At 53.7% G+C, this 21132-nt stretch overlaps 5 protein-coding genes across 5 annotated transcripts; 2 read left to right on the top strand and 3 right to left on the bottom strand.

Annotated features, from left to right (window-relative positions):
• Positions 1 to 112: 112 nt before the first annotated feature.
• Positions 113 to 2569, bottom strand: LOC105817899 (chromosome unknown open reading frame, human C6orf47). The gene is made up of 3 exons (XM_012653733.1): positions 2477 to 2569; positions 2133 to 2260; positions 113 to 1966 (listed from the first exon to the last, which is right to left on the bottom strand). Exon 3 carries the CDS (start codon positions 1754 to 1756, stop codon positions 875 to 877), a length of 882 nt encoding a protein of 293 aa, XP_012509187.1. The 5' UTR covers positions 1757 to 1966; positions 2133 to 2260; positions 2477 to 2569; the 3' UTR covers positions 113 to 874.
• A 1048-nt stretch (positions 2570 to 3617) lies between these two features.
• GPANK1 (G patch domain and ankyrin repeats 1) lies at positions 3618 to 7335 on the bottom strand. The gene is made up of 3 exons (XM_012653718.1): positions 6320 to 7335; positions 4968 to 5703; positions 3618 to 4213 (listed from the first exon to the last, which is right to left on the bottom strand). The coding sequence occupies exons 2-3, from the start codon at positions 5597 to 5599 to the stop codon at positions 3769 to 3771; spliced, it is 1077 nt and encodes a 358-aa protein (XP_012509172.1). The 5' UTR covers positions 5600 to 5703; positions 6320 to 7335; the 3' UTR covers positions 3618 to 3768.
• Positions 7336 to 7375: 40 nt separating this feature from the next.
• On the top strand, positions 7376 to 11788 carry CSNK2B (casein kinase 2, beta polypeptide). Its single transcript, XM_012653716.1, has 7 exons — positions 7376 to 7699; positions 8311 to 8393; positions 9319 to 9421; positions 9992 to 10107; positions 10544 to 10619; positions 10765 to 10954; positions 11556 to 11788. The coding sequence occupies exons 2-7, from the start codon at positions 8322 to 8324 to the stop codon at positions 11644 to 11646; spliced, it is 648 nt and encodes a 215-aa protein (XP_012509170.1). The 5' UTR covers positions 7376 to 7699; positions 8311 to 8321; the 3' UTR covers positions 11647 to 11788.
• Positions 11789 to 12363: 575 nt separating this feature from the next.
• Positions 12364 to 14003, top strand: LY6G5B (lymphocyte antigen 6 complex, locus G5B). The gene is made up of 2 exons (XM_012653717.1): positions 12364 to 12960; positions 13249 to 14003. Exons 1-2 carry the CDS (start codon positions 12939 to 12941, stop codon positions 13647 to 13649), a joined length of 423 nt encoding a protein of 140 aa, XP_012509171.1. The 5' UTR covers positions 12364 to 12938; the 3' UTR covers positions 13650 to 14003.
• Positions 14004 to 16202: 2199 nt separating this feature from the next.
• LY6G5C (lymphocyte antigen 6 complex, locus G5C) lies at positions 16203 to 19480 on the bottom strand. The gene is made up of 3 exons (XM_012653715.1): positions 19360 to 19480; positions 18117 to 18284; positions 16203 to 16366 (listed from the first exon to the last, which is right to left on the bottom strand). Exons 1-3 carry the CDS (start codon positions 19478 to 19480, stop codon positions 16203 to 16205), a joined length of 453 nt encoding a protein of 150 aa, XP_012509169.1.
• Between the last annotated feature and the right edge of the window lie 1652 nt (positions 19481 to 21132).

Raw genomic sequence — 21132 nt, 5'->3', positions numbered from 1 at the left:
GGAGGTTGTCTCCAGACATCAATCCCTTTCCCTCCATTTCAAGATCCACTTGGACCCTCTACCACCTAAACCCCCAGCTGGATGGCGTCAGGAAGGACACTGAGTGGCAGTCACTCTCACTTTATAACAATATATTTAGGATTTGGTGTGACACAATTATTTATTGCTGAGTGAGCAAACCCCTAGCCCCCAAGTGGGGACTATAGGCTTCAGTGCTTCCCCTACACTGCTTGTCTGAGCTGCCAACCCTTCTAAGCTGGCCCTCCTGCCAGTTCTGCCTGCACTATCCCCACTCCCTGTGGCTCCCATGAGCACCAGACACTCCCTGCAGGCTCCCTGTCACCTGTGGGCCCCCATCCAGACCTGCTAATCCCCTTGTCTAGCAGCCCCACTCTTCCCTAGATGGCTCAGGTCCCAAGATCCAAGGGATCCCTTGGGTCAGGTCTCCCAACCACCCTCTTACCACAGAAGTCTGTCTATCTGCCTCTGGTCTCCTCCACCCCTAGGGAGTTTTGAAAATTAGAGAGGACCCTTTGGTCTTTATTCTCTACCACCACACTATTTTGTTGTTGGTGTTACTATTTTTGGCTTTTAAAAAGTGGAGGTGGAAAAAAAAAACTTGAGGTGAGAGAAATGTAAAAGCAAGAAGTAATAACAGCTGGTGAATCCCAGGGCGATGCCCCAAGGATGTCCATAAACACAGACACCCAGAATAGCTCTGTTCTCCTGTATATAAAGGGAGGCCCTGTGCCCTCATATTCTGGAGTTTCTTCCCCATCCCTGAGGTCCCTATGCTTACAATCTGGGTCATACCCCACACTCTCCCTCTAAAGGCCACGCTGTCTTCACCCGTTTCCCCCACCCCACCCCACGGTCACAGCCCCTTTCCTGGGTCTCCCCTCTGCTCCTCACCCTCCCTTTCCAACCCCTCATTCTCCCAGTCAGTGGCCTCCTCATCCCCACTGGGCTCCCGGAGGCTGACAGCCAGCACCAGGGCCTGTAGGAGGCCAAAGAGGCAGGCAAAGTGCAGGGGGTGGGCAGTAAGCAGGCTCAGCACGGCATGGAGCCCATGTAGGGCAGCCAGAAAGGACAGAAGCCCGTGCAGCCAAAGGCCCAGCGGTCCGCGCAGGCCGAGTGCGTCCAAGGCTGCCCACAGCGGCCGTGAGCACAGCGCCAGTAGGGCTGAGGCCAGCAGCTCCAGCAGATGCAGAGTCAGGTTGGTGGAGATCTGCAGGCACTCCTCTGGGCCCCCCAAGTACCGTGGGGGAGCCCCTGGTTCCCCCCGCAGCCAGCCCAGCAGCTTCTGACGCCGGCCAGGTTTCTCCACTGGGACTTCAGGCTCAGGGGCACTCAGTCCCCCACCAGGGGACACCCCAGGTCTCCTGGTGCCACCTGAATCCACATGATCCCATCCGAGTTTGGGAATGGATCCTCCGGCCTCCAGTCTCCCAGACTCTTCAGTGCTAGAGACAGCCTTGTCCCACTTGAGGGAATCCATTCTTTTGCTCCCCAGTTGCTCAACTTGGGGCTCCCTGTGTGGTTCTGAAGCAGCCCCAGAGCTCCCCAGAACCCCTGAGTCCTTAGTCTTGGGAGGCCTCACATCTCCCATGGTTTCTGGGGCACTATCCCAGTCACTCCCTGAATTCTCAGGGGAGCTGTCCACCCGTCTGGGTTCTGGGGCAGGTGGGTCAGGCCTCATTGGTTTCCGGCGGCCCCAGGGGCGAGGTAGCCAGCCACCAAGCTGTCGCAGGAACATGATTGGGGTGTGTAACGAGCCCCCAAATACCGGGGCTGCTTCCCAGCACTGCTTAGACTCTCAGGGTCTCCTCAGAAGCCAGAGTCTTTTCCAGCTCGGAATAGGTATCTGCTTGGTGATGCCGTCCTATTCTGAATTCAGAAGCGGCTCCTCACTTCCCTAAATGGCTATGCAGTCTCCAGTGTGGCAAGTGGCTTGTTTGCTTTTCAGCTTGGGGATAAAGAAAGGAGGCACACCCAAATTCAGTCACCATTCCCACCCCCCCCACACACAACATTCCAAGAGTGTCAGATCTGACAAGGCCTGGGTCACCCCACAGTGTCCTCTCTGTTTCCGGATTTCCTTCCCAGCAGGCAACACCCCACGTTTCACTCACCAAGGCCACGCCTCGAGATGCCAGATGCCCCAGAAACTGGGGAGGCGGTGCTCCATCCAAGAAGGAAGGCAGAAAGGTGGCCCCGGGTCCTGGGTGCTCCTGGATATGGGGAGTCTTAAACAGCTGCCCTAAAGGAGTTGAAGAAATAGGAATTCTCTTTGTTGGGAGGTGGTATGGGAGGTGTCCAGCAAATTCCAGCCAGCAGCGTTCGTCTCTTGATTTAAGGAGCTGATTCCTACAAAGTGGCCTGACCGGCCCAAGATCACGCATAGAGTGCGGCCTCCACAAGGTCAGAGCTGAGATGTACTCGGAAAGCCCAATCCCGAGGCAAAGCGCGGGCCTACCAGGGGACCCACGAGTCCAGGCGCTGTGCGCGGGGGCCCTTCCCGGGCCCAGCGGTGGGGCCGCGGCCTCGCGGAGCCGCCAGGAGCCGCGGAGCCCGGAAGCAGCTGCACCGGGACGGGAGGGACCGGCGGGGGCGGAGCCGCAGCTCGCTGGGCGGACCCTGCGGATCGACCGCCCCGGTTCTCCCGCGCTGTCGGCGCGCGCCGCACCGCAGGCCCCCCAGCCGAGATGAGCAATGGCCAGGACCTGCACACGAGCCCAGCTCTGCATTTTTGCCGCCCAGAGGCCCCCCGGGCCTCTAGTGCCCCTCTAAACTCGCCCGCCCTCCATAGCTCCTGGCGCTTGGATTCTTCTCCACATCCCTCATCACTCCATTTTGCACTCGTGATTTCATGAAAGGCTTTTCCAGAAAGGAAAATGATGAGGGGAGTCTTGCGACTAGAGCAGCCCTTCCGGACTTGACTTACTGGATTTCACAGCAGTGAGCTCGCCATGTGCTTAGCACCGGAGTGGGGAGTGGGACGGGGGGGAAGTGTGGGAAAGAAAAACGTAGACAAATAGGTGAAATGAAGAACCTTGACTTAAAGTTTAGATTTGGGAGGCCAGAGTTCTGGTCCCGGCTCAACTAACAGCGTATAGGCTGGATGATCTTGGGCCCTCCTACCACACTGACTTCTTTCAGCAAGACCCTAACCCACTCTTACCATCCCTGAGGACCTTCCCTGACTTCCTCTCCTATTTGGTCACATAGCTGTGTCTCTCTCTAGCTGTGAGCTCCCTGAGGATTGGGAATGTCTTTTATTGGTATTCTTAGCGCATAGTACATAAACCTACGTTTGTGAAATCAGTGACTGAATTGCTGGAGTGTTGAGGGGACTCTTCCTGGGGGAGGTGAGACTTGCATGGGGCTGGGCAATTCCTGGTTGTGGCAGGGGGAGAGTTGAAAGAACAAGTGGGACACTCCCAGCAGGCAGTGAGACCTGAAAGCGAACCCATACTGGCAGGGAGGAGACCCTATTATGCCACCTGGAAAGGCTGCCTCTTCTGGCTCAGGTGGTACCTGCATGTGGCACCCAGACTTCTGTTTGGTTTCTTCAAAACAGCTTCCAGAAAAGCGAATAAACCACAAAAGAGAGAGAAGGGTGATTTATTTTTCAACTCTCAGTCCTCGCCCAAAAAGAGCCTACTGACCAAAACTTGAGGGTCTGCACTTGGGCAGATCCCGGAAGTAGAAGTCATAGAGACCCAAGTTCAGACTTCAGCAGCAAACCAGGGTCAGATTTCACCAAGGTCAAAACTCAAGGTTCATGTACATCCTCAGATCCCGCTCCCAGGCCCTGTCCTTCTCCTCTCGCCTTCTCTCTTCCCTTCGGCTCAGTGTTGCCACCCGGGGGGCTCTCTCCCTCCCAGCCACGGCCCGGGTGTCCCAAGCTGGGAAGTGTGTGACTCGGGGCTGGGGTGCTGATCTGTAGCCTAATCCTTCTTGGTCCCTCTTGAGGACGGTGGGGATGGGGTTGGCACGGCCCTCGCCCCGGGGTCCTAGCCCCATTCCTGGCTCCCAGCCTCCCCTCAGCAGCAGCTTAAAGCCTGGGCTGGAGGTGGACACCCCAAGGGGAAGGTGGGAGGGCTGGGGACCCTGGGACAATGACAACAGGTGAGCAGTAGATGTGCGGTGGCTGGAATCTTGAAAGTGGGTGTCACAGGTCTCGCAGTACTGGCGGGAAGGAGAGGGAGACCTGCAGAGAAAGAAGAAAAAGGGTTAAGGGCAGGGGAAGGGAAAAGGGAAGAGATAAGGCCTCAGAGGGTGCTGGCAGGGTAGGACAGGAGCCTTCTAGCTTTTCTGCTAGGGAAAAAATTACCTTCCTCCCCACTTAACAGTGAGGGCAATAGTTGAGAGAAGAGGTGGTAACCAGGCTTCACAAGCTCTCGGGCAAAGGAGGAATAATAGTAATAATGACTATAGCTAACATTTATAGTGCATACTATATGGCAAGCACTGTTCTAGCATAAACATACACTAACCTAATGAATCCTAACAGCCCTATGAGAAAGTTGTTCTTATTATCATTCCTTTTTTTTTATTTTAATTTTTATTTATTTATTTAGAGACAGAGTCTTACTCTGTTGCCCTGAGTAGAGTGCCGTGGCGTCAGCCTAGCTCACAGCAACATCAAACTCCTGGGCTCAAGTGATCCTCCCGCCTCGGCCTCCCAGAGTGTTAGGATTACAGGCACGTGCCGCAATGCCCAGCCTATTACCCCCGTTTCTAAGCTGAGGAAACTGGGACATGTAGACAAATTTTGCCCAAGTACAATCAGGATTTAAACCCAAGGAGCTCCTGTTCATAACCACTCAACCAAACTACCTTATCAGCCTACACTGGAGGATGAAGAGAGAACCCTTCAGCTCTGTTCTAGGACCTCTGGCATGGAGTGGCTAGGAAGGGCAGACTATACTGAAAGATGGGTATGAGCTAAGGTTTCTCCTCACCGGTTCTCTGGGCTCCTTGTCTCTCCATGGCTTTCCCTGACCATTTGGGCCACCTCAGGGAAGCCAGCTTCTTCAGCCAGCTGAGCAGCATCCCTGCCACCAATCTCACAGACGCCTACCCAGGCAGCCCCACGGCCCAGGAGATAGCTCACAGCTGCTCCCTGGCCTGCTCGGGCAGCACACATCAGGGGGGTCCACCAGAAGGCATCCCGAGCGTTGATATTCCCCCCAGCTCCCCCTGCCTCATGGGGCTCCAACAGTCTTCGAAGTTCTGCCAGGTCCCCCTCCTGGGCCGCCCTCAGTATGCACTGGGTCATCCTATCCTCGGCCTCAAGGGATCTTCTGTGTCCATGTCTTCTTGATGTTCCTGCTGCCACTGTTTCTGCCGCAGCCTCCCTAATCATTCTTCTTTTCTTCCTCTTTCTTTCCCTAGCAGGTTCAGGCTCAGGCTGAGATCTCCGGGGCTCAGGGGCACTGCTCTCATCCCCAATCAGGGCCTCATAGAAAGCTCGGGCTGCAGCTCCATCCAGGGTGGGCTCTGGCTCCTCAGGCTGTGGCTGCTGTTGCCCATCCTTCCAGAGGTCACTGGGGTCGGTGGCTGGGGTGAAGCTGATGAGGGATGGTCTCGACATGGCTTTTGGGAGAACTGAGAAAATGAGACTAGGCAAGAGGAAGATGAGACAAGCAAGCCAAGCCCCTCGTGACCCCTGCAGTGACCAAAGCCGCCTCTAGAAACCTGTTGGGATGAGGAAAAGTAGTCTTAGTGTCAAAAACACCCACCCACCCCCAAAGTGACCCCACAACCTAGGACCCTGCACAGCCCAAGGGCCAGAGGTCATGTGTAAAAACACCGAACCCTACAATAACCAACCTTGCCCCTTAGTAAAAGTTATTAAAGAAAACTCCAGGCCGGGCGCGGTGGCTCACGCCTGTAATCCTAGCACTCCGAGAGGCTGAGGCGGGCGGATTGTTTGAGCTCAGGAGTTCGAGACCAGCCTGAGCAAGAGCGAGACCCCGTCTCTACTAAAAATAGAGAGAAATTAATCGGAGAACTAAAAATATATAGAAAATATTAGCCAGGCATGGTGGCACATGCCTGTAGTCCCAGCTACTCGGGAGGCTGAGGCAGAAGGATTGCTTGAGCCCAGGAGTTTGAGGTTGCTGTGAGCTAGGATGACGCCACGGCACTCTAGCCCGGGCAACACAGTGAGACTCTGTCTCAAAAAAAAAAAAAGAAAACTCCATGAGACAGTTGTTCACAGGTCCCGCGTTCCACCCCCCCCCCCACCCCCCCCAACAATAAATAATACCAGCCTCTCTCTGAAAACACTTTCCCACCCCCTAAGACATACGATTAAGAAGAATCAGCCTGGCCCTTTAAATCTTCCTTGCTCCCATTTCGGAGTTTCCTCTTCCTAAACAAAAACAGACGTGACACTCCGGAAGACTTCAGAGACAGGCTCCCGTTTGCACTGCTTTGTAGCTTCCGCACGGTAAAATGACGCTATTCCAATCAAGAGAGTTGACAAACTCAAACAGCCTGACGGCACGAAGACGCATGCGTGGCAACAACAACAAAAAAACCACCACCCACATTACTTGAGCGCGCAGGCGTACGCACAGCGCCCAGTTTGGTTTCCCGCCCTGGAACCTTTCCAATAGCATAGGCGCAAGCACCGCGTGCCCAGGCAGCGCGAGCACCAGGGTCTGTCAGTTGGGGTCCTACTTTTACATAACGCCCCCACAATGCCCTTCGCCTTCCTCAACGTGGCCCCCGCTCCAAACTCATTTTCTGGAGCTGGGAAACCACTCTCTGGGTTAAGAAAGGTCCTGAGGAGGCGGAAGGAAACCTGTGGAATGCCGAGAAGCTGTGAAATGAAATAACGTCACGCTGCTCCTCACCATTACCCTGACCAGGGTTCGAAGGTTACACTTAGAGCCTAAAAGGAAATGGAGAAGTGCAAGGGGACGAGCAGCAGAATGGCTGGCGCCACCTCAGGTTAGCACACTGGGCCGTTCCGATTCTCACACCGCTTAGCTCAGCCCAGAACATCCAATCCAGGTCTCAGCACGGAGCCCAGCCGCACCTCCCGCCTCAGGAGGCCGGGGCTGGGGCCGGGGTGAAACATGGGCTCCGTCGTGTTCTCCGGTGGCGGGCCTGACTCGGACCAGGGGTTCAACAGACGATAAGGACCGAGCGGACTGGCCGGGAAGGGGTCAAACCCTGGGGAGCAACGCTGCGCCGGGACTAGAGGGGAACGCTGTGAGGGAAGCTGCAAGGAGAGCTCCCTCCCGGATCGCTCCTTTCCCCGCCCCCCTCACGGCCCCTTGGTCCAGAGAGGACTCCACTGTATTTCCCCGGCTCCCTGGCCCCGCGCGCTGAACCTGGCTTCCGCTTCCGGTGGCGCCTCACTGTGCCCCGCCCCTGGCACCTTCCTCCGAGGCCTCGCGACACCAGGGTCATGCGCGGGTCATCCTGGGATTCGTTGTTCGCTTTTCCGTCATTTCACCAGTTTCTCTCCCTACCGGAGACTCCATATCCCAGCGTTCACCGCGGCGCCCGACCCTTGGCGCTTGCGTGTTGCGCTCTTCCTCGCCCTCTCCAATTTCCACTCCCCCCACCCCACTTCGCCTGCCGCGGTCGGGTCCGCGGCCTGCGCTCTAGCGGTCGCAGCTGTTCCTTGAAGTAGCAACTCCCCTCCCCCACCCCAGTCCCGGTCCCCGTCCAGCCAGTGAGTCTGAGGTCGTCGCCGCGCCGAGTCCCTTGTCGCTGGGCGCGGCACATGGGGTCTTCGCGCTTTGATGTGGGGGCGGGGGAGGAAGCGACCTGGTCGGGCACCGGAGAAGGAGGGGTGGCCTGAGGGGCGGAGGCGGGGTGTGGAGACTCCTGTGAAAGGTACCTGACGGCTACCCCCAGGCCGTGAGAAAAGGAGGGGCCCAGCTCTTGCTTGGGAACGGTAAACTTCGAAACCCTTGGGAAAGGTTCCGGGGACGTGCAGAGCCTGCAGTTGCAGGGAGCCTGAGCCGAGGTCCCTGCCGGAGATGACACGGGAGAGGGGCCTGGCCTTCAGAAGTGCCAGGGATGTGGGGAGGACTGCCAGATGGCGGGGTTGGGACTTGGGCTTGGCACAAGTGGTGAGACCCCAAAGAATTTCTAACTTCAGAGAAGAGGGGCTGAGGTGTGAATAAGAGGAGCTGGAGAGGGGTGCTTTAGAGTGTGGGGTCCTTTAAGAAAGGGTGGCCCCAAATTCTTCCATGGTTGGAGGGCACTGTGGGAGGAGGGAGGATATCAGAGGCGGGGAGAGAGAGCTTGGGCTTTACTTAACACTGTTTTTTTTCCCAGCTGACGTGAAGATGAGCAGCTCAGAGGAGGTGTCCTGGATTTCCTGGTTCTGTGGGCTCCGTGGCAATGAATTCTTCTGTGAAGTGAGTTCTCTTCAACCTCCCTACTTGCCAGCTCCACATATTCTCCGACCAGATGTTCCCTTCCGTATTTATCTTCTACACATTTCTCTTATATGCCTCATGGAAACTCCTTCCTGTCAAGGAAGGGTTCCCTCAGTAACCCCCCACTAACCTGTGGTGAAGGAGCAATACTGGGGCCCAAATCCCAACCTTCCCACCCTCCAGCAATAGAACACTGGACTCGTTAATTTGTGTCTTGTTTTTATTACTAGAGTGATACTGGCACCTATCTCAGGTGTCTGTCAGGAGAATTGAAATACCACATATTAAGATGTTTTGTGATGTGCAAAGCTGTGTTTTTGTTTGTTTGTTTGAGACAGAGTCTTGCTCTGTTGCCCAGCTTACGGCAACCTCCAGCTCCTAAGCTCAAGTGATCCTCCTGCCTTAGCCTCCCGAGTAGCTGGAGGCACGCACCACCATGCCTGGTTAATTTTTCTATTTTTAGTAGAGATGGGGTCTAGCTCTTGCTCAGGCTGTTTTCGATTTCCTGACCTCAAGTGATCCTCCTGCCTCGGCCTCCCAGAGTGCTAGGATTACAGGCTTGAGCCACTGTGCTGGCCAAAGCTGTGTGTTAACTTGAGGGATTCTAACTGCTTTCAGAAACCAAGCTGTTGAGCTTCTGCCTTCCTCAGAGAGCCAGGTGTCCCTACAGAGAGGACAGAACTGGTTCCTAGAGATGGGGGGCAGGAGTAGGAACAGGGATCTTGAAAAGAGTATTTCTCTCAAGAAGAAGATTGTTGTATATGCTTATCTGTAGAAAAGCCAAAGCTCTTATGGGAGGGAGTATAGGTGAACCGAGGAGAGAGACTAAAGCTAGAGAGACTAAAGAGAGTTCAAAGCTGGGAGTTTCAATATGGGTTTCCTCTTGACTTCCATGTCGTGACAGGTGGATGAAGACTACATCCAGGACAAATTTAATCTCACTGGACTCAATGAGCAGGTGCCTCACTATCGACAAGCTCTAGACATGATCTTGGACCTGGAGCCTGGTGAGACATGCTGAGGGTTGGGGGTGTGTGTGTGTGTGTGTGTGTGTGTACTTTTTTTTCCTCTTCAAATCTCTATTCACTTGCTTCTTGAATTTTTAAGTTTCCTCTGCTTCTGTGACTACCTTAACCCAAAATCCATGGTTTCTTTTGATCCTCCATCTGACTCTTGTCTAGTTTTGTGACTTACATCACTTGTTCCATACTTTCTGAATCTGTAATTCAGCTGTGTTCCACAATGCCAGTTTCATCTTGGGTCTCATTTACTGTCTCTTTTTCCTACCTTGCACCTTCCAGTCTAGAGCTCTACCTTCTGCATTGACATCCTTGCATTTACGTGTTGGGAGGGAGAGAAGAGAGCAGAGGCTGAAGAGGTGTCAAGAAAAGGCAGAGCTGCCTTGGGTTGATGGAAGGGTCAGAGGCCCAGGTTTCTGGGTCACATACCCAGATGATAGATGGGGTGAGGCTCAAAGATGGGTGCTGAGCAAATAGTAGCTGCAGCCCCCAGGCGTGGGCAGGGCACATAGGAAAGCTGACAAACAAGTGGTTGTATTTGGCTGGGCCGTGTTTCAGATGAAGAGCTTGAAGACAACCCCAACCAGAGTGACCTGATTGAGCAGGCAGCCGAGATGCTTTATGGATTGATCCACGCCCGCTACATCCTCACCAACCGTGGCATCGCCCAGATGGTGAGGCCTCTTTGCCCTCACTCGTCTCCTAAGGCAGTGAGGGAAACAGGCTCCTGCAGCAAGAGGTCATGCTTCAACGCTGTCAAGGAGCTGAGAAGAGGGGAGGAACCCCAGACTCTGGGCCTGGGAATTGAATCCCGACTGGGGATCATCCTGAAGTGGGTATTTTCAGGGAGAGAGATGTGACCTTGGACAGGGAGTTGTTGTAGAATGCCTCTTCCTCAAGGAACAAATAGCAAATGGCTGTAATGGTCTGTAGCCTGCCTAACTGGAGGAAAGGCAGCAGAGGAGTGTGAGGGCCCATTTGGGCAAAAGAAGGGGCCCCTGGACGGAGGTGGCAGAAGTAGGGTACAGAGTGACGTGGGTTGGGCTGCGGAGGGAGCTGTCTCTTCTCTTCACACCTATCTGCCAACTGCTTCCTTTTTATTCACCTCAGTTGGAAAAGTACCAGCAAGGAGACTTTGGCTACTGTCCGCGTGTGTACTGTGAGAACCAGCCAATGCTGCCCATCGGTGAGTGTTGAAGAAGGGAGAGGACGTCACTGTGTGGCAGTCTTCTGGAAAGTCGCTGAGGCTCAGCAAGTTGGGACCTGAGTCCTGGGGGGAGGTTGGGTGGGGTTGAGGGGGGCTGGGCCTGCTGAGTCTGGCTGTCTCCCAGGCCTTTCGGACATCCCTGGCGAAGCCATGGTGAAGCTCTACTGCCCCAAGTGCATGGATGTGTACACACCCAAGTCATCGAGGCACCACCACACGGATGGCGCCTACTTCGGCACTGGTTTCCCTCACATGCTCTTCATGGTGCATCCCGAGTACCGACCCAAGCGACCCGCCAACCAGTTTGTGCCCAGGTGGGGAGCGGGGACAGAGTTAATTAAGGGTCAAAGGAAAGGCCCAAGATCCCCCAGAGAGAAGGGAGGACAGAGCATGACCCTTTCTTGAGGCCTGCTTTTCTCAAAGCTAGGGCGGCTTCCTTCTGAGTGACTCTGGGAAAGTTATTTGATTGTCTGTGCTTCGGTTTTCTCATAAAATAAGGATGATGACAGTACTTGCCTGATACAGTGTCTTCAGATGTGTGGATTCTTTAGAATAATGTTTGGCGCTTGAAGCACCATTTAAGTAATAGTCCTTATTGTCACCATCCTGGGACCCTCAGAGCCACAGGTTAAGCATCATCGTTCATCTCCCTAGAGCATCATTTTTATCCTGGTTGTGGAGTAGAAAGGTTCGGTTTTATATTGAAACATACTGATGCATATCTCCTGGTATTTGGGTTTTAATGGATGTTTAAGATAAGTTTCCAAATATTCTTGAGCGAAGAGGTTGAAAACCACTGCCCTTAAGCTTTGAGCAGGCCCATGGAGGAGCTGGGTGGGATGGTGGGAATGCAGGCCACTGGGGGGCCTGGGTGGGGCTCACGCTGCTGCCTCTCTGACCTCTGTCCCTGCCCAGGCTCTACGGTTTCAAGATCCATCCAATGGCCTACCAGCTGCAGCTCCAAGCCGCCAGCAACTTCAAGAGTCCAGTCAAGACGATTCGCTGATTCCCCACTCTACCTGTCCCTCAGTCTTTGATACCTTCTTTCCTTTGCTGTCACCCTTTCAGGAACCCTTTATCGTTTTTAGTTTAAATTAAAGGTGTCATTATTGTGGGAATATGAAATAAAGTGGAAGAAAAGGCCGTGAGCTAGTCTGCTGCTGCTTGTGGTTGCGGAAGGGAAGGTGGTGGTGTGCTGGACCCCAGGAGCCCTCATGGCCCAGCCCACCCTCCCCGCGTTGAAAAACAGGAAGAATTTGTGTCTGGTGGATTTGGGTGATGTTTTTAGTATAAAGCAGGCAAAAGTCCTACAACTGGGTGCAAGGTCAGAAGGAAAAGAGAAAAATCAGGATTCACAGACTAGACAAATATTTGTTCTCTTTAAGTACCTATGACTGTCTGTTTATATTAATATTTTAAGGGTCTCAATTAGTAATACTATCTTCCAGTTTTGGTTTTAAGGGGAAAATAGTCCTAAAGTAAACAACTGTAAGGGGTGGAGAGAGGAAGGACACAGGCCCAGTGGTGTCTGTGTGCCCCCTGCTGGAGGAGCTGAGACGCGCTCACCTCAGAAGGATGTGGACACTTGGTTCCCTGAGCTTATCCCAGCACAATGGGGACTGGTCCTGTTGGAGACAGCAGATGGTGGCAGAGACAGACACTAATCTATGGACTCGGGGAGGAAATAGGTCCTTAAGGGGCCTGCAGGACAAAGGTAGACAACTGGGCAAAACCCAGGTGGTGCCCTGGTATTCCCCCTGTCTGGGCCATGGCTCCCACACTCAGGAACCAGACCTTGTGGGTGAGTACACGCTGTCCCTCCTGCCAAGTTAATAACTTCCTGCCCCAGGCAGGAATATAACTCTGCACTTACAGCAGCTCCTGCTCAGGCTGCCTGTCAAAACCACCCTGCAGCTGCGGATTAAGGATCATGGTCATGGGAATGCGGGGTTTCAGGGCATCCCTCAGGAACTGCTCTTCTCCCCAGAATTCCATAACAGAAGCCCGTGTGCTTGTAGGTGTGCTGGTCATGGTGGGCTTCACAGTGGGAAAGGGTAAGTAAGTGGGGCCCAGGGGCAGGGTGGAAGAGGTGTCTCGAGTCCAGGAAGGGGGTGGAGCTAGGCCCTCGGGGGTTCCTACAGGGCAGGGGACTTAGGAGTGAGCCAGTGTTCCCATTCCTTTGCCTCCCCAGCTCCTGCTCCTGAGGTCCGGACCTGCCACTTCTGCCTCTTAGAAGACCCTTCTGTGGGATGCATTTCAGGCTCGGAGAAGTGCACCATCAGCAACTCCTCCCCGTGCATGGTGATCTCCATCTATTACGGTGAGTAAAGTCCCAGGAAGGGCTGCTGGTGGGGCAGCCTATGGCTTGATCTTTCACAGATGAGGGCTCCTTGGGGCCTGCAGTACAAGAAGAGAGAAGGATCTTGGAAGGAGGGGTTGGGGTTCTGAGGAACCAGCTGAGCTAATTTTTCTAGCCTCTTCTGAAGGAGTCTGGGGTAGAAATCAGGTCTGGGTGAGGGATGAGGAGAGTCAGTGGTAGGGATGCCAGGTTTGGGGGCTGCGGGAGGCTATTAGAATCAGGGCTTATTACTTGTCCCCTGTCCTTCAGATATCAAGGTTCGCTTCACCATCCGAGGCTGTGGACAGCACAATTCCTACCGCTGCCAAGAAAAACGTAACACCTACTTCTCAGAGTACTGGTATCAGGCCCAGTGCTGCCAGTACGATTACTGCAACTCCTGGTCCAGCCCCCAGCTGCAGAGCTTCCTGCCTGGGCCCTCTGACAAGTCCCTGACCTTGCCTCTGTCTGACTCCCAGATCCAGCGGTTCTACCAGGCCCTCAACCTCTCACTGCCCCTACGCAGCTTCCATGCTGGGACGGAGCCTGAAGACCTGGACCCCCTGGCCACGCTGCCCCTGAACCTGGGCTTGTCCATTGCTGCCCTGCGCCACATGTACTTGTTCCTCAACAGTTCAGGACTTTTGGTTCTTCCCCAGGCTGGACCCTGACACCTTACTCTTCCCAGGTTGCACTCCGTTCTAGCGCCTCTCCCTAACACCCCAGCATCCTCACGGCCTGCTCTGAGAACACCCACACTCTTTGGTTACTGTGATTTCTTAGGCCTCCCTCCTTTGTGCTCCAGCATCTATATGGCTTTGGTTTAATTTCCTCCCCTGAACCCTGGTGCTGTTCCTCCTTCTAGAAAAGAATCTCAAGCGTGGATTCTGCCCAGGCTGACCTGGGAAAGGCACAGTGATTTCCTCATCTCTTTTCCATTATCTGAGTGTTCATCACCCCCTGTCTCCTCTCAATCTGGTCACTTGCCACTTCTATTTAGATCTACCTCTTAAGATCTGATACCAGACTGAACTTGAAGCAAGAAGGCTGAGGGGTAGACTTCTGTGCATATTTCCTGAGTTGGCAGCCTGGTGTCCCTGCCTCACTGTCTCTGCCATCCCCTCCCCTGGCCTGCTCTCCTGCCTTGTGTCCTTTCTTATGACAGTCTCTGGCCTCCTCAGCCCCATTTCACCTCACTGTGTCCTGACACCCACTTCCATAGGGGTCTGGTGAGAGGAGAGGGGAGGGTCTGTCCTGCTCTGCTCCACATCCCATTTTCCTCCACAATAAACTGGGACTGGGCTAAATCTGTGTCACATTGTTTATGGGGTCAGGCCCAGGTGTGGACAGGTATAAACAGGTTAGAGAGTTAATTGGGTGTGGGATTCAAACAGGATTGCAGAGCCCTGCCCACTCCATTTGGCCTTGCCCCAAAGGGCCCACATCCTTCCCCACCCTCTGCTTAGCTAGAGATCAAAGCATGAGGACTGTGACTCCTCCCAACCATAAACATACTGTACAAAACCTAGAACGTCAAACCTTGGTGATGCCAAGTTTTTTCACCTAAGAAAAAAAAACTTTAAACCAGAAAGACCCAGGAGCCAAGACCTGCATCCCAGAGTCACCTGGCACTGAGGGACCTGGTCTCCTGCTGGTCCCTAGTTCTTCTCAAGGACCCTGGCACCCAGGATTCCCCCGTGGGGGTCCAGGTTGAGGGGCAGAGGGCACAGATGGGGCTGCAGTATTTGGATCTTCATTTTAATATTTTACTTTTGAAAAAATTGCAATTGTACAGCAATGCTGGATGCAACTTATCCTTTCCCATACATTCAGTAAACACTAGACACGTGCTCTCAGCCAGGCCCAGTGCTGAGCACCAGGACTCCCGGATGAGTGCAGCCAAGTGTCTGCCCTTCCGAGTCTTGCAGCCCATTGCTGGGGTTAGAAACCTTTTTCTGGAAAGCAGTGGAGCTTGGTGGCTGGGGGGCCCAATCCCAGCTCCTTTGCCACTTGGCTAAGTCAATCTCTCTGAGCCTCACTTTAGTCACCTGTCAAGTAGGGATAGCGCCTCATAAAGAGAGAATGCATGTCAGTGTGTATAGACAGGTGAAGTTACAGCCTTCCCCCCCCTTAAAAAATACACGTTTCTTAGTCAAATGCACACACAATGTTTGGCCTCTTTATTTTTAGAAACAGGGTCTAGCTATGTTGTCCAGGCTGGCCTTGAACTCCCAGCCTCAAGCAATCCTCCAGCCTCAGTCTCCTGAGTGGCTGGGAGTACAGATGCGTGCTGTTGCACCTAGCTAGGCTATCTATTTTCAAACCTTTTTGGCAAAACATTCAGAAACTTGCACATATCATGAGATGGACTTTTGTAAACTACACACCTGTGTTATCAGCAGGCACTCCTCTCAACTCTCAGGGGTAGCCACTGTCCTGACTTGGAGCAGCTCAGATGAGTTTTGTCTGTGCGCTTGATGGAAATGGCATCACACAGCATATCCCCTACCTACACGACGTTCTGCGCACGTAATATAACCTCTCTGTGGCCTGTATTCTGACAGAAGACACCAAACCAACGTTAATTTTTAGGTCATGAGGCAGTTGGAGGTTTAAAGAGTTACAAACCCTCCACCAGATCTAACATCTCCTCCGGAGTGGCCTCTTGCCCACCCCTTCCTCCCTGGGCCTGGTCCTTCCGCAGCCGCCTCCCACCAACACAGCCCTCTGGACCTCCAGCCCCCGCATAGCTCTGGTCCCACAGCACTTCCGAGGATGCCCCTAACCTGGCCTTCACCATTGCAGGGTTTCCACTTCCTCTTCACCTTTTTGTGCCTAGAGCTGAGTCAAATGCCAAAGCAGGGCAGAAGCAGAGCTGGGAGCCCTTTCCTGCCCCCATGATGGGGCAGTCAGGCCCACCTCCCTCAGCTTCCACCTCCACCAGGAGAGAGAGACAAACCAGTTTGCACACCAGTTTATTTTGGAGGAATATCTGGGGACTTGGGGCAAAAGAGGGAACGTGGGTGGGGGCAAAGGGGAACAGAGTGGGAATTGGGGTGTTGAAGGGTGTCAACTAAGAGGAAGAGAGGTAAGACTGGGGTCCAGTGACGAGGGAAGCAGAGAGGGCTGGTGTGAGGGCCTGGAAGTTGTCCTGGCTGAGCTCAGGTAGAATTCAGGAGAGTGCCAGAAACATGGAATTTTACCCCAATGTCTCTGAAGTTGTTCTAAGGAGTATAGAGTGCTCTGTTTTGAGGGTCATTGCAGAAATCCAGGAAGCAGCATTGAGAGAATATCCAGAAGCCAAACACTGGGGACGTGCGGGTGTATGAACAATCACTCATCTGCTCCTTGCTGCGGCAGTCGCTCACCATGACATCAGAACCACTGCCTGCGGGGGACCACAGGCATCAGTGACATGGAGGTCCCAGGGCAGAGCCCCAAACCCTCTCCTTCCCTCACTCCCCGCAGCCTGCCCTGGACCAATAAAAAGAAAAAGAAGATTCCTAGAATTGGGCAGGGGTGGGGAGTGGAGTGCCCAGTGTGTCACCAGCCACGGAACTCTGCCGAAGTTCCAAGGGGAAGGCTGGAGGGACAGAACCATTTGAAATGTCCACGGTTGGAGGGGGAGTTAGGACTTACAGAGCCAAATGGGGAGAACCAGCACTGTGGGACCGTGCAAGAAAAAACTGAGGAAATATTTTGAAGATTGGATGCAAAAAGGAGATGTTTGTCATTTATTTTCTAGACCAAAAGTAAAAGAATAATGTATCTGCTGCTATTATATATATTAGAGAAGGAAAAAATCTTTGTTCCCATGTCCCAAGAAGTTACGCAAAGGGATGTTCACGGCTGCCCTGCTTGAGAGAGTAAAAAATTAGAAGTAACCTAAATGCCCGGTAATAGTGAGATGAAGGAGTCAGCTCTGACATGCCCTTCCCGTGGAGTACCACCCAGCAGGCCAACAGGACAAGGACGCTCCCTACAAAGGGACATGGAGACATTAGTTCCCCTAACTGCTAAGTTTCAAAAGCAAGCAGAACAGTGCTCACTGTGGTATGCTGTTTGGGGGGTGGGGGAAGAGGTGAAAAAAGAGTAAATAGTAAGTATATTTGCGTAGGGTGGAGTGTGCAAAAACGATTGCAGGAAGTATAATCCAGAAAGGAAAAAGAGTGGTTGGTTATATGCGCACGGGAGCCAGGGGAATTGTGGCGGGAGTGGAAGGGAGACTTTGCTTTGACACCTTTGTATTGTATACTTTGATATTTGAACCATGCCTACACACCAGCTATTTAAAAAGTCTAACAAAAGGATCTGAATGAAGGCAGCTTCGTGCAGTAGTTGCTGAGAGCACCATCTCCGGAGCCACCCCCAAGTCTAGCTCCGCTTCCGTGAACCTCTGGCAAGACCTTTCTGCACCTCTGTCTCCTCATCTGGCAAATGAAGGTAATAATAACGCTTGCCTCAGAGGACTGCAAGTGTTGAGAACAATGCCTGGCACGTATTGTGTTATGCTTTTGTTAACTTTAAAAAGGCAGGATCGGGTGGAAGAGCAGCTATGAGGAAGGAGGAAATGAAGTCAATTTTTGGCAAGTTGAAAATGAGACAGAGATGTCCAGTGGGCGATTTGACATGAGGAGAGCGGTTGGTGTAACATTCAGATTCAGGAGGAAGCAGTATGTGGCTGCTGGCTGAAGCCAAGGAAGCAGATCAAATCCTCTGGGGAGAGCGTCTGATGTGGGAAGACAGCTCAGGACCAAACCTTGGTGACCGTGAGCCACTAAGGATCAGGGAGAATAAAGCGAGAGTCAGTGAAGGAAGCTGAAGACGCAGCGGAAGATGCAGGACAGCGACACCGGCGGGAACTGTGCTGACAGATGGGGGCGCAGGCAGCTTGAGGACAGGCCAGGGTGTCTGCAGATGTCAAGAGTCCCCTCACTGTGAGAGGGTGAAAGCCAGTCAGCTACGAGCTCAGGAGGGAAGGGGGTAGAAGTGAGACAGGCTCTGAAGGAAAGGAAAGAGAGACAGGGATGGAATAGTGTCTTAGGGTTGTGGGAACAAGACTTGGGGTGCAGCTTAGGAGGCTGGGAGAGGTTCAGTTTGGGAGAGGGCTGGGCGCATGGCGGGAGAAGGCAGCTTACTGTTCTTTATGTGGAGAGTGATGCAGCTGCTGCCAGCCGGCGTGAGGCAGATGTCAGATCCCAGAAGGCACCCCAACTCTTCGGTCTCTAGGAGGCATCGATAGCAGCGCAGGTATTTGGGGAATTGATGTGGTTGAGGGGGTTTCTGATTGACAGGAACAAGCTTACCTAGAATACAGAGAAGCACTGACCCCACCCCCACCTGATTCCAGGCTGGTCAACGCCACTGTTCCCTCCACACCTCCCCAACTCAGAAAGCCATAAAGTCACCAATTCTTCAAAGCCAGGTCATCAGAAGCTTTAGTCCTCATTAAAATCTCCTTTCTCTGCTCTTATGTCAGCAGAGATGAGGAACTCATTAATTAACTAATTCACTCATTCATTCATTCAACAAGTGTTCGAGGGGCTAACTTGTGCCCAGCACTCTGCAAGCCTCTAAATTCAAAGGTTAGGCTGAGGCAGCCCATTCCAGCCCTGGGCGGCCCTGTTAGGGCAATTCCCCACCCTCCTGGACTCTCTTTTGAACATGCTTTCTTAATCTATAATATTCAAAAGTAAAAACAAGAGTGCATCACAGGACAGGAAGAGTCTCTGCTTCATGTAGACAGGAGATTTCAAGCAGCCAGGGGCTGCATTCTTTGATTTTGGTGTCCTGTGACTGGACAGACTCATATTAAACTTTGTCCACCAAAGCCCCCATTCTCCTCTTCCCTCTCCAACTGCATGCACATACATCTCCCTCTTCCTCTGGCCCTGGGCCCAGACCACGTATTAATGAATCCTCAGACCCAGCAGAGCACTTGGTGCAAGGCAGAGGCAAATTCTCAACAAACACTTTGAGTCCTATTTCTCTGTAGATGGTGCTTTGCAGCCAAGTGAGGAGCATACCAAGCTGGATTCAGTCTTGTTCTACCCTGTGGATTCTGGTTCTGTCATCTGGCATGCTCCCCAACCCTCCCTATTTTGTTGCCCTGAGATTTGGAAACGATCCCTTCAGTATCCCCATTGCGGTCACTGCTGTGGAGTGAGATAGGCCTGGGGTGGCCGCTAGAAATCTCCCTCAGGGTGAACATCAGTCCATTAGCAGTCCCCAGACATTTTCCCACTAAACCTACCCATCTCATCTCTCCTCCTGCCTGGGTTTACCTGAGCGTCTTGGGTATATGTACCCAAATGCTTGGTGTCTGTGGGTTTCTCCATCCAGCAGGCCAGGAGACCCTTCTAATCCCTTGGAGCCACTTACCAAACACCAAGCTCCTCATGACCAGCACTATTAAGAGGACCACGTACAGGCCTTGGAGGGTTCTGCGGGGACTCAGGGGCTCCAGACTGCAGTTCCCTGCAGGGCCTGCCATGCAACACATGACTGCCCACTGGCCTCTAGTTTGGGCTTATATTAGTGGAAGGGAGATTAGCCAAGAGGAAGGGGAAAGGCAACACCAGTTCAGGGTGAAAATCAGTGCCAGAGCAGCCAGAGGGACAGAGTGTCCTCACCCACAACCGCTCTGGGGTATAACATCCTGGCTTGGGGGCAGGGGCCCAGCAAAGGAGAACGAGAGGGGGAAATTTCTTTCATGGTCATTCGACAGACGTTTATTCAATCCCTGCAGCAGGTGTTGGGAATACAACAGTGCACACGGTCCCTGCACAGGGTACAGTCTAGCGGGGGAGGCAAGTCAACAGGCCATGACCGGGGGAGGGCAGAGTACTGGCAGGAGCACCTGGACAGTGGAAACCACTGGCCAAAGGGATTTCAGCACAGGAATAACATGATCAGATTTCTTTTTGTAAAAGATTACTGTGCTGCACCCTGGAGAATAAAAGGGTTAGGAGTGGAGGCCGGGAAATAGGAAGCTGTTCCTGAGTCCGGTCACAAGATGGCGGCCTGACCTAGCAGAAGAGAGGCCAGGACGCTGCGGCGTGACGACGGTCTGACATATATTAGAAGAGAGACTAGACAGGTTTGGTGTTAAGCTGAACGCAGAGTGAGGGAGGGGGTCAGGCTTGCACAAAAGCATGACTGGTGGGACCATTTTCCAGGATGGGAAAGATGTGGTACTGTCAGACATCCAAAAGCGAGGACACCTGAATCCCAGCGACCCGTACTCAGCGGGTGCCCGTTGGGGTTCCGGAAACCCAGCGCCTTCGCCCACCCCATCCCGTTTTCTCCTGCCCCGCCTACGCCCAGCTGTGAGCCAGTGGTCTGACCTCCGGCGCCCACGGGACCTGGCGCTGCGCGTTCGCTCTCCGCGCCTGACTGCTCCTCAGAGCTCCGGGAGGACGCGGGGGTGGCCCTTGCCTCGCTGTTCTCCGCAGGAAACCCGGGAAGCGCGAGCGGCGCGACCGGACCTCGGCGTCGGGCCCCGGCGGACACCCGGCAGGTGGCGCTGTAGTGCCGCCATCGCTCCGGGCGGATTCGGAGCCCTGGGCCGCAGGCGCCCGGCCGGTCCCTGCTGGGCTTCCCCGCCTCGCCTGCTTCGTCCCCACCTCGCCAGGTCAGTGGCAGAATTCGAGAGACTCCGAGTTTTTACTTTTAGGGACGTTGGGCTATGGGAGGTCCTCGGCGTCCAGGAACGGACACCACCTGTTCCAATTTCCCGTCTGGAGGTTCGGGGCGCGGCTCTGAAGTCGGGCTCCCTGCTACCGCCCAAACTGTCCAAGAATCGTGGGGTCTTGGGTAGTTTGAGGAGGAGGAAGACGAGAAGAAACGGACGGGAGACGCCCGCCAAGGAAGACATCGGGAAGGAAGAAACACGAGAGGAAAACGCACGCCACGGTGCGCCCCCCAAGAGCCTGGGAATGAATGAAACTTTCACATTGCTTTAGAGAAAAGCCAGAGTAACGGAGACCTGGGGAGGAGCGCCTGGCACCTGCATAAATGTCTGCTGAATGAGTGACTGCACAGCGATAGAGGGCAAAGGAAAAGCAGAGGGGACCTTACAGCGCCCTCTGAACCCCTCGCTCGGATATAACCGCAACTGAAAGGCCGGGGGCTGGAGCTAGGCGAGAAGGAGCT

Source organism: Propithecus coquereli, unplaced genomic scaffold, assembly GCF_000956105.1.
Source record: "Propithecus coquereli isolate 6110/MARCELLA unplaced genomic scaffold, Pcoq_1.0 Scaffold426, whole genome shotgun sequence".
In the NCBI taxonomy this organism is placed as follows: Eukaryota; Metazoa; Chordata; class Mammalia; order Primates; family Indriidae; genus Propithecus; species Propithecus coquereli.
This window is presented reverse-complemented; position numbering and strand designations above follow the sequence as displayed.

Coding starts and splice junctions, on each gene's coding strand:
- LOC105817899 (XM_012653733.1), bottom strand. CDS start 1,756: ATGTTCCTGCGACAGCTTGGTGGCTGGCTACCTCGCCCCTGGGGCCGC.
- GPANK1 (XM_012653718.1), bottom strand. CDS start 5,599: ATGTCGAGACCATCCCTCATCAGCTTCACCCCAGCCACCGACCCCAGT. Junction 4,214..4,967: donor ACAAGGAGCCCAGAGAACCG/GTGAGGAGAAAC, acceptor CTTTCTCTGCAG/GTCTCCCTCTCCTTCCCGCC.
- CSNK2B (XM_012653716.1), top strand. CDS start 8,322: ATGAGCAGCTCAGAGGAGGTGTCCTGGATTTCCTGGTTCTGTGGGCTC. Junction 8,394..9,318: donor GCAATGAATTCTTCTGTGAA/GTGAGTTCTCTT, acceptor ATGTCGTGACAG/GTGGATGAAGACTACATCCA. Junction 10,955..11,555: donor GCCAACCAGTTTGTGCCCAG/GTGGGGAGCGGG, acceptor GTCCCTGCCCAG/GCTCTACGGTTTCAAGATCC.
- LY6G5B (XM_012653717.1), top strand. CDS start 12,939: ATGGTGATCTCCATCTATTACG. Junction 12,961..13,248: donor GGTGATCTCCATCTATTACG/GTGAGTAAAGTC, acceptor CCTGTCCTTCAG/ATATCAAGGTTCGCTTCACC.
- LY6G5C (XM_012653715.1), bottom strand. CDS start 19,480: ATGTGTTGCATGGCAGGCCCTGCAGGGAACTGCAGTCTGGAGCCCCTG. Junction 18,285..19,359: donor CATGAGGAGCTTGGTGTTTG/GTAAGTGGCTCC, acceptor TCTGTATTCTAG/GTAAGCTTGTTCCTGTCAAT. Junction 16,367..18,116: donor CACTCTCCACATAAAGAACA/GTAAGCTGCCTT, acceptor GGTCCCCCGCAG/GCAGTGGTTCTGATGTCATG.